The 19761-nt window shown below is 42.9% G+C and overlaps 1 protein-coding gene across 1 annotated transcript in view; it reads left to right on the plus strand.

Moving 5' to 3' along the window:
- Nucleotides 1-10273: 10273 nt before the first annotated feature.
- The window catches only part of LOC120031313 (glutamate receptor ionotropic, kainate 2), a 284742-nt gene continuing 275254 nt past the window's right edge, over nucleotides 10274-19761 (plus strand). Inside the window, exon 1 of the mRNA XM_038977019.1 lies at nucleotides 10274-10391. Coding sequence (XP_038832947.1) covers nucleotides 10274-10391 — 118 coding nt within the window. The remainder of the gene's footprint in view (nucleotides 10392-19761) is intronic.

Below are 19761 nucleotides of genomic sequence, written 5' to 3' on the forward strand. Positions count from 1 at the left end.
GCCATTAAAACTTCACCATGAGCTGCTGCTGTGTGTAGGTTTGTGTGTGTGTGTGTGTGTGTGTGTGTGTGTGTGTGTGTGTGTGTGTGTGTGTGTGTGTGTGTGTGTGTGTGTGTGTGTGTGTGTGTGTGTGTGTGTGTGTGTGTGTGTGTGTGTGTGTGTGTGTGTGTGTGTGCGTGACCATCAGAGAGAGAGAGAGAGGAGGGGGAGAGACAGTAATATAGAGAGGCTGAGAACAGCACTAATTTGCTAATTTATCATGAAACTCATCATCAAATTGAGTGTATTGGGCTTGTGCTAATAGGAGTTGTATATTGTCCAGGTGACCATTGAGATGAGACACATCTATTGATCAGCACTCTCAATAATCAGTCAGTGGAAAGCGACTGATTGTGACATATTAAGCTGATTATTTTGCCAATTATAGTGTAGTTGGATATGATTATTCAGTGCATGTGTTTCAAATCAGCATTTTGTTTAGGATGTATGAAGAATGGATAAAAACCAAACCAGACTTTCCAATTCTGCCAATTCTTCTATCAAGATGTGTTCTTCTCCATGTATCAGTAACAGCAGGTGACCAGGTGTTTCCATAGAAATAAAGAGAAGGTATTGTCAGTGGTGTGAAATGATTCGGTGGACATCAGCTTATTGTGTTTTATACACTGCAGACAAAACTGGTTGAAATGACTTCATTATCATCAGGTTATAACCAGTTCTGGTTGGTTGTAGTTGATTGTGATTATGTCATTTCACTTTGCCCTCTGGGTAAGTTTTCAACCTTCATTTTCATTTGGACAATGGAGAGCCACCAGCCTATACACTGAGACACAGTAGATGAGCTCGCCAACGTCGTTTGTGTCTTTAGTCATTGAGATGGCTTATATCTGAAGCATCTGATGATGTTATCACACGTATGGACACATATCTGTGTCATGAGCCAACATAAAAGGAAAAAACCTCTCTGAATCACTATTGGCAGTGAGCTCTAGCAACAATAACATGCACGTGCTAAAAGCAATCATTCTCACAATGCTCAGATGATGAGTAATGGAAAATGGTATTTATGAAATTGCTTATGACCCTTCACTGTTTGTATTGAATGGCATTAATATGAAGGGTAAAGTATCAGGCCTATCGATTACATCTATGCCATGGGTAGGCAGGAATTGGGTTGGTATAGCATGGCATGAGGGCACTTGGCTGGCAGAAGCTGAAAACTGAAAAAGATGTTGAAATGGCCCAGTGGTGTCCGTGTCAGGTTCAAGCCTCTTCTCTCTATCAGGAGAGAGAAAGAGTAAGAAAGTCAGCGATGAACAGTACATATATCAACTATTGTAAGAAAGGGAAAGAGAAGGCGTGTGCATTTCAGTGGTCATCACCCTTCCTGGTGGATGAATTGGCATGATGTTCCACCCTGTTTACAGTGCATTCGGAAAGTGTTCAGACCCTTTGACTTTTTCCACATTTTGTTACGTTACAGCCTTATTCCATTTTTTAAAATTCCCCTCATCAATCTACACACAATACCCAACAATGACAAAGCAAAAATAGGTTTTTAGACATTTTTGCAAATGTATACATTTTTTAAAACTGAAATATCATACTTACATAAGTTTTCAGACCCTTAACTCAGTACTTTGTTGAAGCACCTTTGGCAGCAATTACAGCCTTGAGTCTTCTGGGGTATGACACTACAAGCTTGGCACACCTGATTTGGGGAGTTTCTTCCATTCTTCTCTGCAGATCCTCTCAAGCTCTGTCAGGTTGGATGGGGAGCGTCGCTGCACAGCTATTTACAGGTCTTTCCAGAGATGTTCGATCGGGTTCAAGTCTGGGCTCTGGCTGGGCCACTCAAAGACATTCAGAGACTTGTCCCGAAGCCACTCCAGCGTTGTCTTGGCTGTGTGCTTAGGGTCGTTGTCCTGTTGGAAGGTGAACCTTTGCCCCAGTCTGAAGTCCTGACCTCTTTGGAGCAGGTTTTCATCAAGGATCTCTCTGTACTTTGCTCGGTTCATCTTTCCCTTGATCCTGACTAGTCTCCCAGTCCCTGCTGCTGAAAAACATCCCCACAGCATGATGCTGCCACCACCATGCTTCACTGTAGAGATGGTGCCAGATTTTCTCCAGATGTGACGCTTGGCATTCAGGCCAAGAGTTCAATCTTGGTTTCATCAGACCAGAGAATCTTGTTTCTCATCGTCTGAGAGTCCTTTAGGTGCCTTTTGCCAAACTACAAGCGGGCTTTCATGTACCTTTTACTGAGGAGTGGCTTCCGTCTGGCCACTCTACCATAAGGCCTGATTGGTGGAGCGCTGCAGAGATGGTTGTCCTTCTGGAAGGTTCTCCCATCTCCATAGAGGAACTCTGGAGCTCTGTCAGAATGACCATCGGGTTCTTGGTCAACTCCCTGACCAAGGCCCTTCTCCCCTGATTGCTCAGTTTGGCCAGGCGGTCAGCTCTAGGAAGAGTCTTGTTGGTTCCAAACTTCTTCCATTTAAGAATGATAGAGGCCACTGTGTTCTTGGGGACCTTCAATGCTGCAGAAATGTTTTGCTACCCTTCCCCAGATCTGTGCCTCGACACAATCCTGTCTCAGAGGTCTACGGAATATTCCTTCAACCTCTGAATACTTATGGAAATAAGATATTTCTCTTTTTTTTATTCCTAAATTAGCAAAAATTTGTAAAAAACTGCTTTGACTTTGTCATTATGGGGTATTGTGTGTAGATTGATGAGGAAAAAACAAGGCTATAATGTAACAAAATGTGGAAAAAGTCAAGGGTTCTGAATACTTTCCGAATGCACTGTAGATGTCTCTTAAGTCCCATTGCTTTGTTATTCTAATGACAAAGATGACAGGTGCCTTTCATGTTCTATTTTGTAACTTTTTTATTTTCTCTTATCTCCTCCCTATTCCTCCATATTCGCCCCTTCATCTGTTGCACAGGTTGTGAGTCAGGACAGGATTGTATGCAGTTCATATTGAGTTCTCTGTATGCATGCTTTGAAAGATGTTTATGTTGCATATAGGGGTGTGTTGTGTGTAGTGTTGTGTGTATTTTGATGGTTGTGTGTTAAGTTGTATACTATTTCCTCAGGCAGATTAGGTGAATAATGATTTTCCTCTCGACATGGAAGACTGGCCGTAATTAAGGAGAGAGGAGTGAGGCAAAGAGCCACTGGTCTGACACGCACACACACACACCACACCACATGATACACACATGATACACGCATAGTGGTTGCAAAAGTACCCAAACGTCATACTTGAGTAAAAGTAAAGATACCTTAATGGAAAATGACACGAGTAGGCCGTTATTGTAAATAAGAATTTGTTCTTAACTGACTTGCCTAGTTAAATAAAGGTTAAAGAAAATATACAGTACTGTGCAAAAGTTTTAGTCAGGTATGAAAAAATGCTGTAAAGTAAGATGCTTTCAAAAATAGACATGTTAATAGATTATATTTATCAATTAACTAAATGCAAAGTGAGTGAACAGAAGAAAAATCTACATCAAATCAATATTTGGTGTGACCACCCTTTGCCTTCCAAACAGCATCAATTCTTGTAGCTACACCTGCACAAGTCAGGGTTTTTGTAGACATATAGTCAGGTGTATGATTAAACAATTATACCAAACAGGTGCTAATGATCATCAATTCAATATGTAGGTTGAAACACAATCATTAACTGAAACAGAAACAGCTGTGTAGGAGGAATAAAACTGGGCGAGGAACAGCCAAACTCAGCTACGGTAAGGTTGCTGAAGACAGTCAAAAGTCATACACCATGGCAAGACTGAGCACAGCAACAAGACACAAGGTAGTTCTACTGCATCAGCAAGGTCTCTCCCAGGCAGAAATGTCAAGGCTGACAGGGGTTTCCAGATGTGCTGTCCAAGCTCTTTTGAAGAAGCACAAAGAAATGGGCAACGTTGAGGACCGTAGACGCAGTGGTCGGCCAAGGAAACTTACTGCAGCAGATGAAAGACACATCATGCTTACTTCCCTTCGCCATCAGAAGATGTCCAGCAGTGCCATCAGCTCAGAATTGGCAGAAAACAGTGGGACTCTGGTACACCCATCTACTGTCCGGAGATGTCTGGTCAGAAGTGGCCTTCATGGAAGACTTGCGGCCAAAAAGCCAAACCTCCAACGTGGAAACAAGGCCAAGCGACTCAACTATGCATGAAAACACAGGAACTGGGTTGCAGAAAAATGGCAGCAGGTGCTCTGGACTGATGAGTCAAAATTTTAAATATTTGGCTGTAGCAGAAGGCAGTTTGTTCGCCGAAGGGCTGGAGAGCGGTACACGAATGAGTGTCTGCAGGCAACAGTGAAGCATGGTGGAGGTTCCTTGCATGTTTGGGGCTGCATTTCTGCAACTGGAGTTGGGGATTTGGTCAGAATTTATGGTCTCCTCAATGCTGAGAAGTACAGGCAGATACTTATCCATCATGAAATACCATCAGGGAGGCATCTGATTGGCCCCAAATTTATTCTGCAGCATGACAGCGACCCCAAACATACAGCGAAAGTCATTAAGAACTATCTTCAGCGTAAAGAAGAACAAGGAGTCCTGGAAGTGATGGTATGGCCCCCACAGAGCCCTGACCTCAACATCATCGAGTCTGGCTGGGATTAGATGACGAGAGAGAAGCACCTGAGGCTGCCTAAATCCACAGAAGAACTGTGGTTAGTTCTCCAAGATGTTTGGGCCAACCTACCTGCCGAGTTCCTTCAAACTGTGTACCTAGGATAATTTATGCTCTTTTGAAGGCAAAGGGGGGTCACACCAAATATTGATTTGATGTAGATTTTTCTTCTGTTCACTCACTTTGCATTTTGTTAATTGATAAATACAAAAAATTCTATTTTGAAAGCATTCTTACTTTACAGCATTTTTTCACACCTGCCAAAAACTTTTGCACAGTACTGTATAATAATAATAATTAAATTAATAATTTTGGGAGTCAGTGATATTTTTTTTGTTTCTTTAGGAATGTAAAAGGAAAAGTAGTCAAAAATATAAATAAAGTACAGATTCAACAAAAAACTAATTAATTAGTACTTTAAAGTATTTTTAGTTAAGTACTTTACACCACTGCGAGCACGCACACACACACACACACACACACACACACACACACACACACACACACACACACACACACACACACACACACACACACACACACACACACACACACACACACACACACACACACACACACACACACCCACCCACCCACCCACCCACCCACCCACACACACACACACACACACACACACACACACACACACACACACACACACACACACACACACACACACACACCCGGAGGGTTAGGGCCTCTGCAGCTCCCCATGGGTGAGAGTGGTGGGGTTTGTTCCCAGATCACAGGGCTGTCATTGACTATTTATTTTAGTCCCCCACAATCCGACTTTTCATGCTGCGCGCTGGGGGTTAGGGAATCAAAGATTCCTTTCATTTCGGCACAACTCAGTGGTCTCAGATCACGCTTTTCCCATCCCGCCGCAGCTCTCGCCCTGTGCGCCCCTGCGCTGTGTCAGCGTTGGGGCAGGGATGCGCTCCGTCGCCGCGGTAAATTGTACGCTTTGTACTTCACTGACAGAGGGAGAAATAGCAGTGATTTCCGTCTGATAGCCCGGGGGTTGTTGCATCCCTCATTTACTCTCTCTCTCCGATCTACCGGAATATGAGACTGAGGCACTGTTTACACAGCAAGCATAAACAGCGTCATATAGTTGATGCATGCAGGCAATGAGCTAGATGCCATCCCAACTTGTTGAATTTATACTGACCTAAATGTCCTGATATTAAACACTTATTATTATAGTTTTTACAATATTGCACCAGGTAATTATCGTTTCATCCACATAACTTTCTGTGTCACTCCCATGACACTATGGCACTCCCGGAAGCTTAACATTTTGTCCCGCACAATCCTCGTATTGTTTTTCCATTTGATCAATTAAAACTCAAATAAATTAATCGCCATCACACACCGTTTTGCATAGAAGTTGAATGCAGTGGTATGGATGGAATAATCCATTAATTGATTAATTCGCCACTAAAGTGATTATAAGACATGCGTAAAGTCCACCCTTCCCCAGCCCTTGTCCCCCATGCTACAGGTCTCCCCACCTCACCTCGACTTGGAGATCCACCGGACTCTGGGTCGGGTCCATCCACCGGTCGGTGTGCAGGTCCCCTGTTGCTTTAAGCAGTGTGTTTTTTCGACCAACAGGAGGCGTGTCTTCCCCACGGCCGGAGCGGAGCGCAGCGAGACGCGAGTCTGAAGGAACCGATCTGGCTCGTCTCTATCGGAACAAATGAACTACTTTCTCAGCTCATTCTAATCGAAGGTAAGCGTCGCATCCTTTTTCATTTCATTTATGATTGCCTGTCGGTTATTTGTGTAATTTAACAGCTTGTACTCCCCTCTGCTTGGGTGTGTAAGGTTCGAATGCCTAGTATATTGGGATTTTACAGGTGAGACAGAAGTGAGAGAATTAGGCTATCCACCTCGTCTCTTTCATCGAAGAAATCACACAAAACGTGACGATTATATATCACACTAAGTCTCCCGATTTACACCGGTTCATTTACACTAGTCTATTCGATGTTGAATGGTGCATTTATATTTTGGGAATGCGGAGCGTCGTGTCACAATGTGCGCTCTGCGCACCTCTGCCAGTAGAAACAATTACAATCTCTTAAAAGGTTTCGACTTGTTAGTTAGTAGGACAAAAACATGTCGATACGTGACCTGTCTTCATTCGACTCCTTTTTAAAATGCGTGTCCCCTCTCGAGTCCCTCCTCTCGTTGCTGATGCATACAATGTTGTGGGGTTGAAAATACATTATGGGGTCATTAAAAGAATACCGTACAAATCGTGGCTGTCAGTGGCGTTGAAGTTATCCGCTTTATGAATGATCCATAGATAATGAGTAATCAGGCTGGGTGGAAAGGAACCGACTGGCTGCGCATGTAAATTCCACAGCTGATGATCACATAACCCGCGCGCACCACAGCCCTAAATCAAGTTTATGATCAGATGGTAGATGGATATTGCACAGTGCCATAAAACAGCACCGATGATGCCCAAAGTGCTATTTGGAGAGCTCTTACAAAGTAACAAGAAAAAGCTGGTCGTTAAACTGGATATGTATAAGAATCCCTGCAGAAATAGTTTGAGTTTACAACTGGCATCCGTGCCAACTGATTGTGCGCGAGTCACCGCCAACTCCCTGCTCCTTCTATTCGCTCATTGCGCGCGACTGGCTTCATGTGTATAACGTTTTAAAGCATTTGCCTTAGCCTACAAATGTTAAAGTAGGACATTGACAATGTTTTCATTTAATAATGGCCACAGAAAAAAAAGACAAAACATTTCAGTGTAATTGTATTTATCTTCATGGATCCCATGCGTAATTTCCTCATCCTCGGTCAGCTGAATGGTATCCTCAAACCAGATGGACAAATATATATATATTGGAACGGTTAGTTTAAAGAGAAACGAGGCGCATGTTATTTCTTTATAAACAAGTAAACTGTTAAAAGTCACTTAATTTATCCTCAAAAATACCTCAGAAGCATTTATCCATATCTGTCACTACATTTAATGTACATTTTATGACAGCTATAGGCAATTAAATCACCATAAATCCCTGTCGATCGTTGACTTTTCACTGGGTCATCTCGGCACATTTGTATGATTTATTATTGAGGGAGATTGATAAGACAATTTCTTACTCATATATGGACATGGAACGGCACTCGGGTTTGAAGCCAACATGTAAATGCCTAGCTATATTTGTATGTTACACAAGGAATTAAACGAGACATCATATGGCTTTACATAACATAAGGAATCCGATCACATCTGTCTTTGTAAAGACAGATTATTCGGTCGGTTTGTCAAACGGAGAAAGAAAGGGCGTAGGCATACTTGGAGTTAGTAAGTAGGCGTTTGTCTTACTTTCAGTCAAGCTGATTAAGTCAATTTGCATTACTCGGAAATATTATTGACGCCGTTGGAGGCTACACCATCGAAAATCCACCCGGGGTCTCGTGCAGCAGTCTCAAACACTGACTGCAATAAAAGTGCCTCACAGCCCCTCGTATATTTCTCGGGCGGCTTGAAACGCAGACGCAAGAAGCTCTCCCGTTCGGAAATACTGTCGAATGCTCTCGGGAGCTGTTCATTAAATGACGACAGAGGCTATATGCAACTCTGAATATCCAAAGTGAAAAAAGAAAGACAAAGAAACATAAATTTTATCATCAAACAAACACAGGTTGGGCTATGTAATGTTAGGTCTAATTCGAGTAGTGTTCGAAGGTCACCGCGACGCTGTCCATGGTGCTGAAATCCACGCTGCACAAGTCTACACATACGGCCAGTGAAGGTGAATACAACTACACCTGGCGTGGGTTTAGTGAAAAGGTAGACAAATATATTGCATCTACTGTATAGACCCAATGACACAAATAATATGCGCATGATTAATATCTATATAATTAATACGTATACATTAATGTAACAGGAGTATGCATTTAGAGATACAAATTACATCCAAGTGTAATGTATCTTTAATAACTGTAGCCCATACTTTTGGACTGTGTGTAGAATAGGCTAGTCCTGTCCGTTTCCAACGTGATGTTGTACCCTGTATGGTCCTGGCGTTTAGATTGTATGACAAATACAATGTTAAAGTGGTTTTAGGCCTTCTCTATATCTTAACCACTCCAGACAATAGTATTTATAATTGTCATCTGTAATCATATTCATAGACTTAAGCCTATGAAACAGAACACATATTCTTGAAATTTGAAGTTAATTTAATGACAAAAATCATGGCATTCTAATTCTATAACTTCACAAATAATTTAACAACAAGCCTACTTTGATATTGGCTGTATAACGTTTGAATTACATGAGCTGAGAATAAACTTATTCACAACTTTGAATATATATGTTTTTATGAAAGTTCTACAGTGCTATAATACTCAGCCCATGTTATTGACAATTGATGACCAAAATAGAATCCCTTATTATTCTATGTTTACATTGTCATAAAGTTTAGCAGTACACTACAAAAACAACTTCTGAATATAACCAAAAATGGTTATATTGCTTGCTTCATATATGGCACCCCTAAAGGTTATATTTAGAACCCTTATTATCAGAACCCCAGGGAACCAAAATTGGTTCCATATAGAACCCTTGGGTTCCATATAGGGTTCTAAATGGAACTCATTTTGGTTCTATTTAGAGCCTTTAGGGGTGCCATATATGAAGCAAGCATAGAACCCTTTTGGTTCTATCCAGAACCTTTTTTTCTAAGAGTGTGCAATGTCAAAACTAGCAAAAATAGAACATCGAAAAGAAAATCTTTCTCAGTGACAGCATATAGCTCTGTGAAAAAAATATTAGCTCAGCAATAGGCTATTCATCAAAATTGGACTTGAGACAGTTTTGGTTCACAAACCTCTCACACGACTCCAAGGCTGAGCAATTCCGATCTAGAGAGGCAATCTTTTTAACATCATAGATTGATTTTACAATCGCTCGGCATGGCACCAGTCCACTGTCAGCAGCCACGGCCATTGAATGAACCGAGCAAAACCGTGAATAACATAAAGAGAGTACCGGGTGCCAGCACGAGACACCCGGGGAAAGATGGCCATTTCGATGTCAGATATGGATCGGAAGCGATGTGTGGTCAGCAGCACCTGCGAAATATACACAATCTTTCCTCTCTCGCGCTCACACTAATCTTGGCTCGACGTCAGATGCTGTGCGGCAGTGCAGCAGAATGCTAGCTTCAGACAGACAGCTGAGACTGCCTGGAAGGTTTAGGCTTGCTAGCCTGCTGCAATTCTGCCAGCGCGCCAGCGTTCGTCTCTTGAGGCGGGATTCTGACTTGGAAACTCAAACCCCCCTTCTTCCTCTTTTCATGTCCATCTCTCTTTCAGACCGCCCGTGAATGGATTTCTCCCGGATTTGCCCAGACTAACATGGATGCCCCACCGTTAGCTGAGTGGGAAGGTTGTTTCTTGGCGCAGTGAGCTGGACACGCAGCGCTTGCTAATGGATCTGGGGAAACGAATGATACCTTCTCCCTGACTGACCATGCCGTGATCTTGCCGTGGGCCGTCACCCTGCTTAACGTCAAAATAAACATTTCGGGGGAATCTACTGATCCAGGGAATACATACTGTGGCATCACACAGACACCATGAAGATTACCTCCCCGCTCATAAGTAAAGCGAGATTCAGGTGCACCGTCAGGCTTCTACTGCTGCTATTACTATGTGTGGGATATTCTCGCGGGATGCCACACGTTTTAAGATTTGGTAAGATTGTTATTTTCCTTCTCTGTTAAACATTCTTACTGTCTTGATGTAGTAGCCTAGCTAATCCCTAACTCTGTAACTGTTGTCATTTCATGGCTGGGCGCCATAGTTGTCTTGTATACTTCATAGTAGACGTGTTGCCGTGACCCCACTGGTCCTCTTGTCCCAGACTTATTGGAGTGAGCTCGTGCGCCCCGGAGCCACATCCCCGCAATAACTACTACCCCTATGCACGGTGTTGTTTACCACAGCTGTCTAGGGACATTGCATTATCTCTTTTGTCCTGAAACCTTTATGCATGACAAAATGTCCATGCTGAATGATCCGACAGCAGACTAGTACAACTGGAGTCCATATAGAAACATATATAGCCTACAATTATGCATAACTGGATTTGATCAGGTTGTTGGTGAATCATTTATGTTGGAGAATAAATTATTGGTGGAACTTGTTGCTATGGTGCTGATATTTCTAAGTTTGCATAATAAACCTAGTGTGTGTGTGTGAGAGGGAGAGATAGAAAGAATGAGAATGAGAGAGAGAGAGAGCATGTAGCCAGAAAGCTTGCAACAGTTGGCAACAACGTGGCGCCTATGTTGACCATTACCTCACATTAATGTTAGTTACATAGATATTTGGATCATATAGGCCTATTCATGGCCGAAATCAACACAAGACCCATTCTTGTTATAGACGCATTCAAAAAAAGGATGAATCCTGATTGAAGAAATGCGCGCTAAACTCATTTTTAGCGCCAAATCCCCCATCCATTTAAAAGTATATTTATTTACACGTCCATTTCTCGAAGTATGACTTGTCCGATTATGAACAGAAAGAACCCTAACCAACCAAGCCATGTAGTTGAATATGAGTGCAGTGCAGTCAATGCCTACGCAACTATTGAACACAGCGAGCCATGATAGTGACAGCCAGCAGCGTGAAGCAAAGGATACATGCTAGTGTTTGATCTTCCCTTTCATTGTTCGCTCTGAGTTCTGGTACGTTACTATTCGCAACCATTTAAAGGAATTAATTGTTCTAACTGAGCACATCTCTTCCATTGTCGACTCCAAGGAAAGACTCTGCATAGGGCTACAGAACAAACATAGGGTAGGCTATCAGTATTGCACATGTACAAATGAAGTCTGACGTTTACATACACCTTAACCAAATACATTTAAACTCAGTTTTCACAATTCTTGACATTTAATCCTAGTAAAAATTATGTGTTATGTCATTAAGGATCGTCAATTTATTTTAAGAATGTGAAATGTCAGAATAATAGTAGAGAGAATTATTTATTTCAGCTTTTATTTCTTTCATCACATTCCCAGTGGGTCAGAAGTATACTCAATTAGTATTTGGTAGCATTGCCTTTAAATTGTTTAAATTAACTTGGGTCAAACGTTTCGGGTAGCCTTCCACAAGCTTCCCACAATAAGGTGGGTGAATTTTGGCCCATTTCTCCTGACAGAGCTGGTGTAACCGCGTCAGGTATGTAGGCCTACTTGCTCGCACACACTTTTTCAGTTCTGCCCACACATTTTCTATAGGATTGAGGTCAGGGCTTTGTGATTGCCACTCCAATACCTTGACTTTGTTGTCCTTAAGCCATTTTGCCACAACTTTGGAAGTATGCTTGGGGTCATTGTCCATTTGGAAGACCCATTTGCGACCAAGCTTTAACTTCCTGACAGATGTCTTGAGATGTTGCTTCAATATATCCACCTCATTTTTCTGCCTCATGATGCCATCTATTTTGTGAAGTGCTCCAGTCCCTCCTGCAGCAAAGCACCCCCACAACATGATGCTACCACCCCGTGTTTCACGGTTGGGATGGTGTTCTTCGGCTTGCAAGTGTCCCCCTTTTTCCTCCAAACATTATGATGGTCATTATGGCCAAACAGTTCTATTTTTGTTTCATCAGACAAGAGGACATTTCTCCAAAAAGAACAGTCTTCGTCCCCATGTGCAGTTACAAACCATAGTCTGGCTTTTTTATGGAGGTTTTGGAGCAGTGGCCTCTTCCTTGCTGAGCGGCCTTTCAGGTTATGACGATATAGGACTCGTTTTACTGTGGATATAGATACTTTTGTACTTGTTTCCTCCAGCATCTCCACAAGGTCTTTTGCTGTTGTTTTTGGATTGATTTGCACTTTTCGCACCAAAGTACGTTCATCTCTAGAAGACAGAACGCGTCTCCTTCCTGAGCGGTATGACGGCTGCGTGGTCCCATGGTGATTATACTTGTGTACTATTGTTTGTACAGATGAACGTGGTACCTTCAGGCATTTGGAAATTGCTCCCAAGAATGAACCAGACTCGTGGAGGTCCACATTTTTTTTTTTCTGAGGTCTTTTGATTTTCCCATGATGTCAAGCAAAGAGGCATTGAGTTTGAAGGTAGTCCTTGAAATACATCCACAGGTACACCTCCAATTGACTCAAATTATGTCAATTAGCCTATCAGAAGCTTCTAAAGCCATTACATCATTTTGTGGAATTTTCCAAGCTGTTTAAAGGCACAGTCACCTTAGTGTATGTAAACTTCTGACCCACTGGAATTGTGATACACTGAATGATAAGTGAAATAATCTGTCTGTAAACAATTGTTGAAAAAATTACTTGTGTCATGCACAAAGTAGATGGCCTAACCGACTTGCCAAAACTATAGATTGTTAACAATACATTTGTGGAGTGGTTGAAAAACGAGTTTTAATGACTCCAACCTAAGTGTATGTAAACTTCCGACTTCAACTGTATACAGGCTACCTTCTGCACTTGCGTAGCCCTCAGGGGCTAAAGAACGCAGGTTGTAAAGGGTAGGCACTGTGATCAGCAGTTTTCAGGAGTGTGCTTTAACTGTACATATACAATTATCTGTGTCCTCACTGCTTCACGGCCGTTCGTGTTATTTCTGTCATTTTCTTTATCCCTCTAAAGAATTTCACATCACGCTGTATGTATTCACCCATCCACTGCAACTGTAGCCTGTCAGTTTTTCAGAAAACACACACACACACACACACACACACACACACACACACACACACACGCGCGCGCGCGCGCGCACCGGAAGCCCTGATTGTAATGCACACAGCATCCGCACGAGCTGCCACTATGGCAACAAGCTGGGCCTCTGCTGCTACCACGCGTCAATCTGACAGCGCTGTCTCACAAACAGAACGGGGAGAGTTGTAGGAAAGCATTAAGTCCTCCATATTGGTCTATGCTTCAACCACTCTCTCCCCTCTTCCCCCCTGGTAATCCATCTCTGTGTGTGCCCCCGGATAATCTTTCTGTCTGAAGATACGCTTTCTATACACTTACACTTGTGTTCACAAAGTCATAATCTCCAAACTACCCTTTATATGCCTCGCTAGGACGGGCGCAGCGGCCATACGTTGCAGTACCAGATGGCAAGTTGCAGCACCACTGACAGCGGAATCCGCCGCCTCACGCCTGTGTATGAACACTGCTTTATTATACTGCAGCAGAAACACACGATTAGTGGAAGGCTTGTTAAAGGAGCAGCTTTCTTTTGGCTGCAGTTGTGAAACAATCTCCCTGCTCTTTTTAAAGACCGTTTTATCCTGCTTTACACGTCGTTAGGGTTATAGGACAGAGTTATCCTTTTTGAGGACACAACGCAGTATACAGCTAACATCAGCGGAGGCTGCTGGGGGGAGGACGGCTCATAATAATGGCTGGAATGGAGTAAATGGAATGCTATCACACACATTAAAGACATGTAAGACCATTTAGAAGCACAGTAACATTCAATGTTTATGTTAATAATACTAATTATGTACTTGTAATATATACAGTACCAGTCAAAAGTTTGGACACACCTACGTTGTAGAATAATAGCGAAGACATCAAAACTATGAAATAACACATATAAAATCATGTTGTAACCAAAAAAGTGTTAAACAAATCAAAATATATTTAATATTTTAGGTTCTTCAACGTAGCCACTCTTTGCCTTGATGACAGCTTTGCACACACTTGGCATTCTCTCAACCAGCTTCATGAGGAATGCTTTTCCAACAGTCTTGAACTAGTTCCCTCATATGCTGAGCACTTCATGGCTGCATTTCCTTCACTCTGCGGTCCAACTCATCCCAAACCATCTCAATTGGGTTGAGGTCGGGTGATTGTGGAGGCCTGGTCATCTGATGCAGCACTCCATCACTCTCCTTCTTTGTCAAATAACCCTTACACAGCCACACAGGATGTGTGTTGTGGGTCAATGCCCTATTGAAAAACAAATGATAGTCCCACTAAGTGCAAACCAGATGAGATGGCGTATCGCTGCCGTTATGAGCCGTCCTCCTCTCAGCAGCCTTTTGCAAAACGATATTTAATACTATTATTAGTCATAATGCTTTTATTTGTTAATTTTATTTGAACAAAAAAATTATAAAATAATACTGTATTATTAATTGATAGGTAAAGCATTATTGACACAGCCAATCTTATACTGTACATTTAAAATATTACTACTTTAGTTTTGGCTACACAAATCACTAAGACTTGTTTTACATTAGATAAGGAAATCCTGCAATATGTTTCAACAGAATTAGTTAATTAAGGGATGTGGGTTATTGCTGTGCTTTAAATCAAATAATATTTTTTTGGTTACATGCACATGTTTAACAGATGTTATTGTGTGTGTAGTGAAATGCTTGTACTTAGGAGATAGAAGCAGAGCTGCCCTATCCTATCGGCGCCATCTTGCCTTTTGATCAGTGCAGTCAGCAATCACCTTGTCAGTGCTTCTCAGTCTCTAGTGCAAGGAAGAGTTGTAAATCAGTGCGCGTGTGTGGCAGGGGATCCAGTGTACAACATTGGTACCATAGAAATAGAATCCATGGATTATATTTCAATGACTGGTACAGTAGAGTACAATACAGTAGCTGTTCTTCTGTAGAATACAGCTGGTGGGTGGAAGTGTCCTGTGTGTTCCGTCAGGTCATCACATTCCATCACTGTTCCTGGGATAAAGACTGGAGCCTGGTGGAGGTAGAGACGTCGGCAGCTGGCAGGCAGGCAGGCAGGCAGGCAGGCAGGCAGGCAGGCAGGCAGGCAGGCAGGCAGGCAGGCAGGCAGGCAGGCAGGCAGGCAGGCAGGCAGGCAGGCAGGCAGGCAGGCAGGGCCCACCCCTACAGCTTTCGGCTGTGGACATTGTGTTAATCAGTTAATCAAGAATGACAATCTGATTGTTTTTTTTATCTCCCAAAAGACATGTCAGTATCCATATCTAGAATTGCTGTCTATATGTTGCCTGAACTGTTGAGCGTCTGTCTATATGTTGCCTATATACTGTTATCTAAACAGATGCGCTTTGCACAGTCCTCCTGTAGGCTTGATTGATTTAGAATATGTATCTCTTGTCTGTTCCAGTCAGCCTCTACTGTGTATTCATCAATAGGGTATAACCTCTGTAAGCTCTGATAAACTGAGCGATGGTAAGGTCAGGTGTGTTGGTCATAGTGTTGTATGTATGGAGGGCCAGTCAGCAGTTTAGTATCTAATGATTATGTACAGCAGAGTAAAATGAGAAATACTCCCAGTCCTTCACACAACAACTTTCTAAATGCTTTCAGGAAAAAGAGCCTGTCAATAACACAGAAAAGCCTGACACAACACACAGAACAATAGCTCCCTCCTCCACCCCCCTTCCTCTCCCCTCAAATAACTTGTAAATAAGAAGATTTGCGGAGAATGCGAGCTACTTAGAGACAATGCGTGGCTAAGCGGATCATTGAGAGGCGCGGGGGAGAGTTAGTAGTGAAGTATAACATGGAGGTGATTGGCAGAACCAGTCTCTATTGAACGCCTGGCTAATGTGTTCAGATGATCTGTTTCCAGTTTAGCGCCATCGTTAGGAGGGGAGAATTGTTTGGACACGCACAGACACACACGTGCACACACACACACACGCGCACACACGTGCACACACACACACACACACACACACACACACACGAAGTGGGAGATATGAGTGATTATAAAAACCAACATGGCCATTTCACACCTGCCAGTAAATGAGCTCTCCAACTGATCTCACTTGATGGGTTGTGTGGCTCGGAGGTGTGAAGCAGACTGTCAAAAGAGTTTTTTTTACAGAAACTATAATCAGGTAGGAGGTGAAATTAAATTCACTCCGCCACGCTGCAGGATGAGGTGCTGTTGTGGGAGGATTATTTAGAATATTTACTTGACAAAGAACATGGTGGTATGATAGTGTCCTGATTTATAACTGTGATTCTGCTCTATATTATGCTGTGTATGTACTGTAGCTAGCATGTTGTTTCAGGTCAACTAGCTTCATTGATTCAACACATGGACTACTGAATACTATTGTTGATGAGAGAGAGAAACAGAAAGAAGAGAAGAGAAAGAGAAAGAGATATACAGGGAGCTGCCAACATAAATTGTCTTACAGTTTCCCACAATTGTTTACACACGTTTGCTGAATCTTTGGCCCATTTTCCCAAAACTCTAAACACAAACTACCAACACAAAATGCAAAACTCTACAAATCTTTAGCAAAAACAAACACTCCCTTCAAAACTGTTTTATCTCTTTCCAAAATATATATATTTTTGCATCAAAATGACATGCATCATATGAATAGCTCTGTCTACCAACCAACAACACACTGATGTGCTCAACACAAAACCCTCCTATGAATATCCCAGCAGTAGGTTTATGCCTTTTGCATTTTCTGTGTTACACTGTAACAGGTTGTAAAATATTGTTACAGTAATGTATACCTACTCAAATATACATAAATAAACACACAGAAATGCAATACAGTAACAAAAACATTGTCATTGTCATGAATACTACCGAAGGTGATTCCCCTTCCCGTTCGGGTGGCACTCGGCGGTCGTCGTCACCGGTCTACTAGCTGCCACCGATCCCTTTTTCCTTTTCGTTTATGTCTGTCTAATTGTTTTCACCTGTTTCTTGTTGGGGTTTTGGGAGGGGTACTATTTAGGTTAGTTTCGCCCGCTAGTGTTTGTGCGGGCTTATTTTGTGAGTTCATGTTTACGTCGTTAGTGGATATTTTGATTGTGGGTTTCGCTGTCCAGCTTTATTGAAACAGTGGTCTGTGGGTTGTGTTTGCGCCTGTGTTTTGGCGTCACCCTTTTTGTACCTGTTCCTGTTTTATGCTGTGGACATTAAAGCGTTTCGTCCCCGTTACTTTTGCTCTCTCTGCGCCTGACTCTACACCCATCATTCACCTGACGTTACAGTAATTTATTTCTCAAATGCTGTATATGTAACACTTTCCATACCAAACAGGTGAAAACCAGGAAAAGGGTTTTCTGTACAAAAATACAAAATGAAAGTGGCTCATTCTTTCAAAACTCTAAACAAAAAGACAAAAACACATGCAAAATGTAAGAACAAAGACATTAGGCTGCATCCTGCCTCCTATTTTGTTCTGGCCACAGCACCTCATCTACATCACAAGCAATGTTCTATCTGGCTAAACAGCAGTGAAAGAATCTTCCTGAGTGACTGATCCAGCCGCCGAAAGCCCCCACATCAACTTCACCACATGCATCCTCCATTGCCTGGAGAAGAGGCATGTGTGCGAGGGGATGGCGGTCATACACCTTCCATCACCATGACGAAAAAAACCTATTCAATTGGGTTTAGGAATGGGGAATATGGTGAGAGGTAAAGAACCATAAATTGTGGGTGGTCGATGAACCAGTTGCAGACCAGAGCAGCCCGGTGGAAACTCATGGTGTCCCAGATGACAACATACCTGGACTGCTCTGGTCCACCCCTCTGCTCCGCTGAAATGAGGATGCCATGTAGTGTGTCCAGGAATGTGATGAGAAGGGTGGTGTTGTAGGGACCAAGGTTGGCATGGTGATGGAGGACGCCTTGCTGGCTAACGGCTGCGCACATGGTGATATTCCCTCCACGCTGTACAGGGACATTCACAATGGCACGGTGGCCAATAATGTTCCGTGCCCGTCTCCTTCTTTTGGCTAGGTTGAAGCCAGCCTCATCAATGTAAATATAAACATGCTGAATTGCAGCGGCATCCAGCTCCAAGACTCTCTGAAACAGACAACAAGACAATATGTGACATAGACCTAGTGCAGTCAATATGGTGAGGCACAATACACTGGATTACAGTACTTTACAGTTTTTTACAATCGCTTACACACTAAAAGTGGTATTTGAGGCACACTCAGTGAAACCATTAATTCATGAACCTAATCTTCAATCAATCAATCAATCAAATGTATTTATAAAGCTCTACTTATATCAGCTGATGTCACAATGTGCTGTACAGAAACCCAGCCTAAAACCCCAAACAGCAAGCAATGCAGGTGTAGAAGCACGGTGGCTAGGAAACACTCCCTAGAAAGTCCAGAACCTAGGAAGAAACCTAGAGAGGAACCAGGCTATGAGGGGTGGCCAGTCCTCTTCTGGCTGTGCCGGGTGGAGATTATAACAGGACATGGCCAAGATGTTCAAATGTTCATAGATGACCGGCAGGGTCAAATAATGATAATCACAGTGGTTGTAGAGGGTGCAACAGGTCAGCACCTCAGGAGTAAATGAATGTCAGTTGACTTTTCATAGCCGATCATTCAGAGTATCTCTACCACTCCTGCTGTCTCTAGAGAGTTGAAAACAGCAGGTCGGGGACAGGTTGCACGTCTGGTGAACAGGTCAGGGTTCCATAGCCGCAGGCAGAACAGTTGAAATTGGAGCAACAGCACGACCAGGTGGACTGGGGACAGCAAGGAGTCATCAGGCCAGATAGTCCTGAGGCATGGTCCTAGGGCTCAGGTCATCCGAGAGAGAGAAAGAAAGAAAGAAAGAAAGAAAGAAAGAAAGAAAGAAAGAAAGAAAGAAAGAAAGAAAGAAAGAAAAAGAGAGAGAGAGAATTAGAGTGAGCATACTTCAATTCACACAGGACACCGGATAAGACAGGAGAAATACTCCAGATATAACAGACTGACCCTAGCCCCCGACACATAAACTATTGCAGCATAAATACTGGAGGCTGAGACAGGAGGGGTCGGGAGACACTGTGGCCCCGTCCGACGATACCCCCGCACAGGGCCAAACAGGCAGAATATAACCCCACCACCTTTGCCAAAGCACAGCCCCCACACCACTAGAGGGATATCTCCAACTACCAACCTACCATCCTGAGACAAGGCCGAGAATAGCCCACGAAGATCTCCCCCACGGCACAACCCAAGGAGGGGGCGCCAACCCGGACAGGAAGATCATGTCAGTGACTCAACCCACTCAAGTGACGCACGCCTCCTAGGGATGACATGGAAGAGCACCAGTAAGCCAGTGACTCAGCCCCTGTAATA

Source organism: Salvelinus namaycush, chromosome 37 (assembly GCF_016432855.1).
Source record: "Salvelinus namaycush isolate Seneca chromosome 37, SaNama_1.0, whole genome shotgun sequence".
NCBI classification, from domain to species: domain Eukaryota; kingdom Metazoa; phylum Chordata; class Actinopteri; order Salmoniformes; family Salmonidae; genus Salvelinus; species Salvelinus namaycush.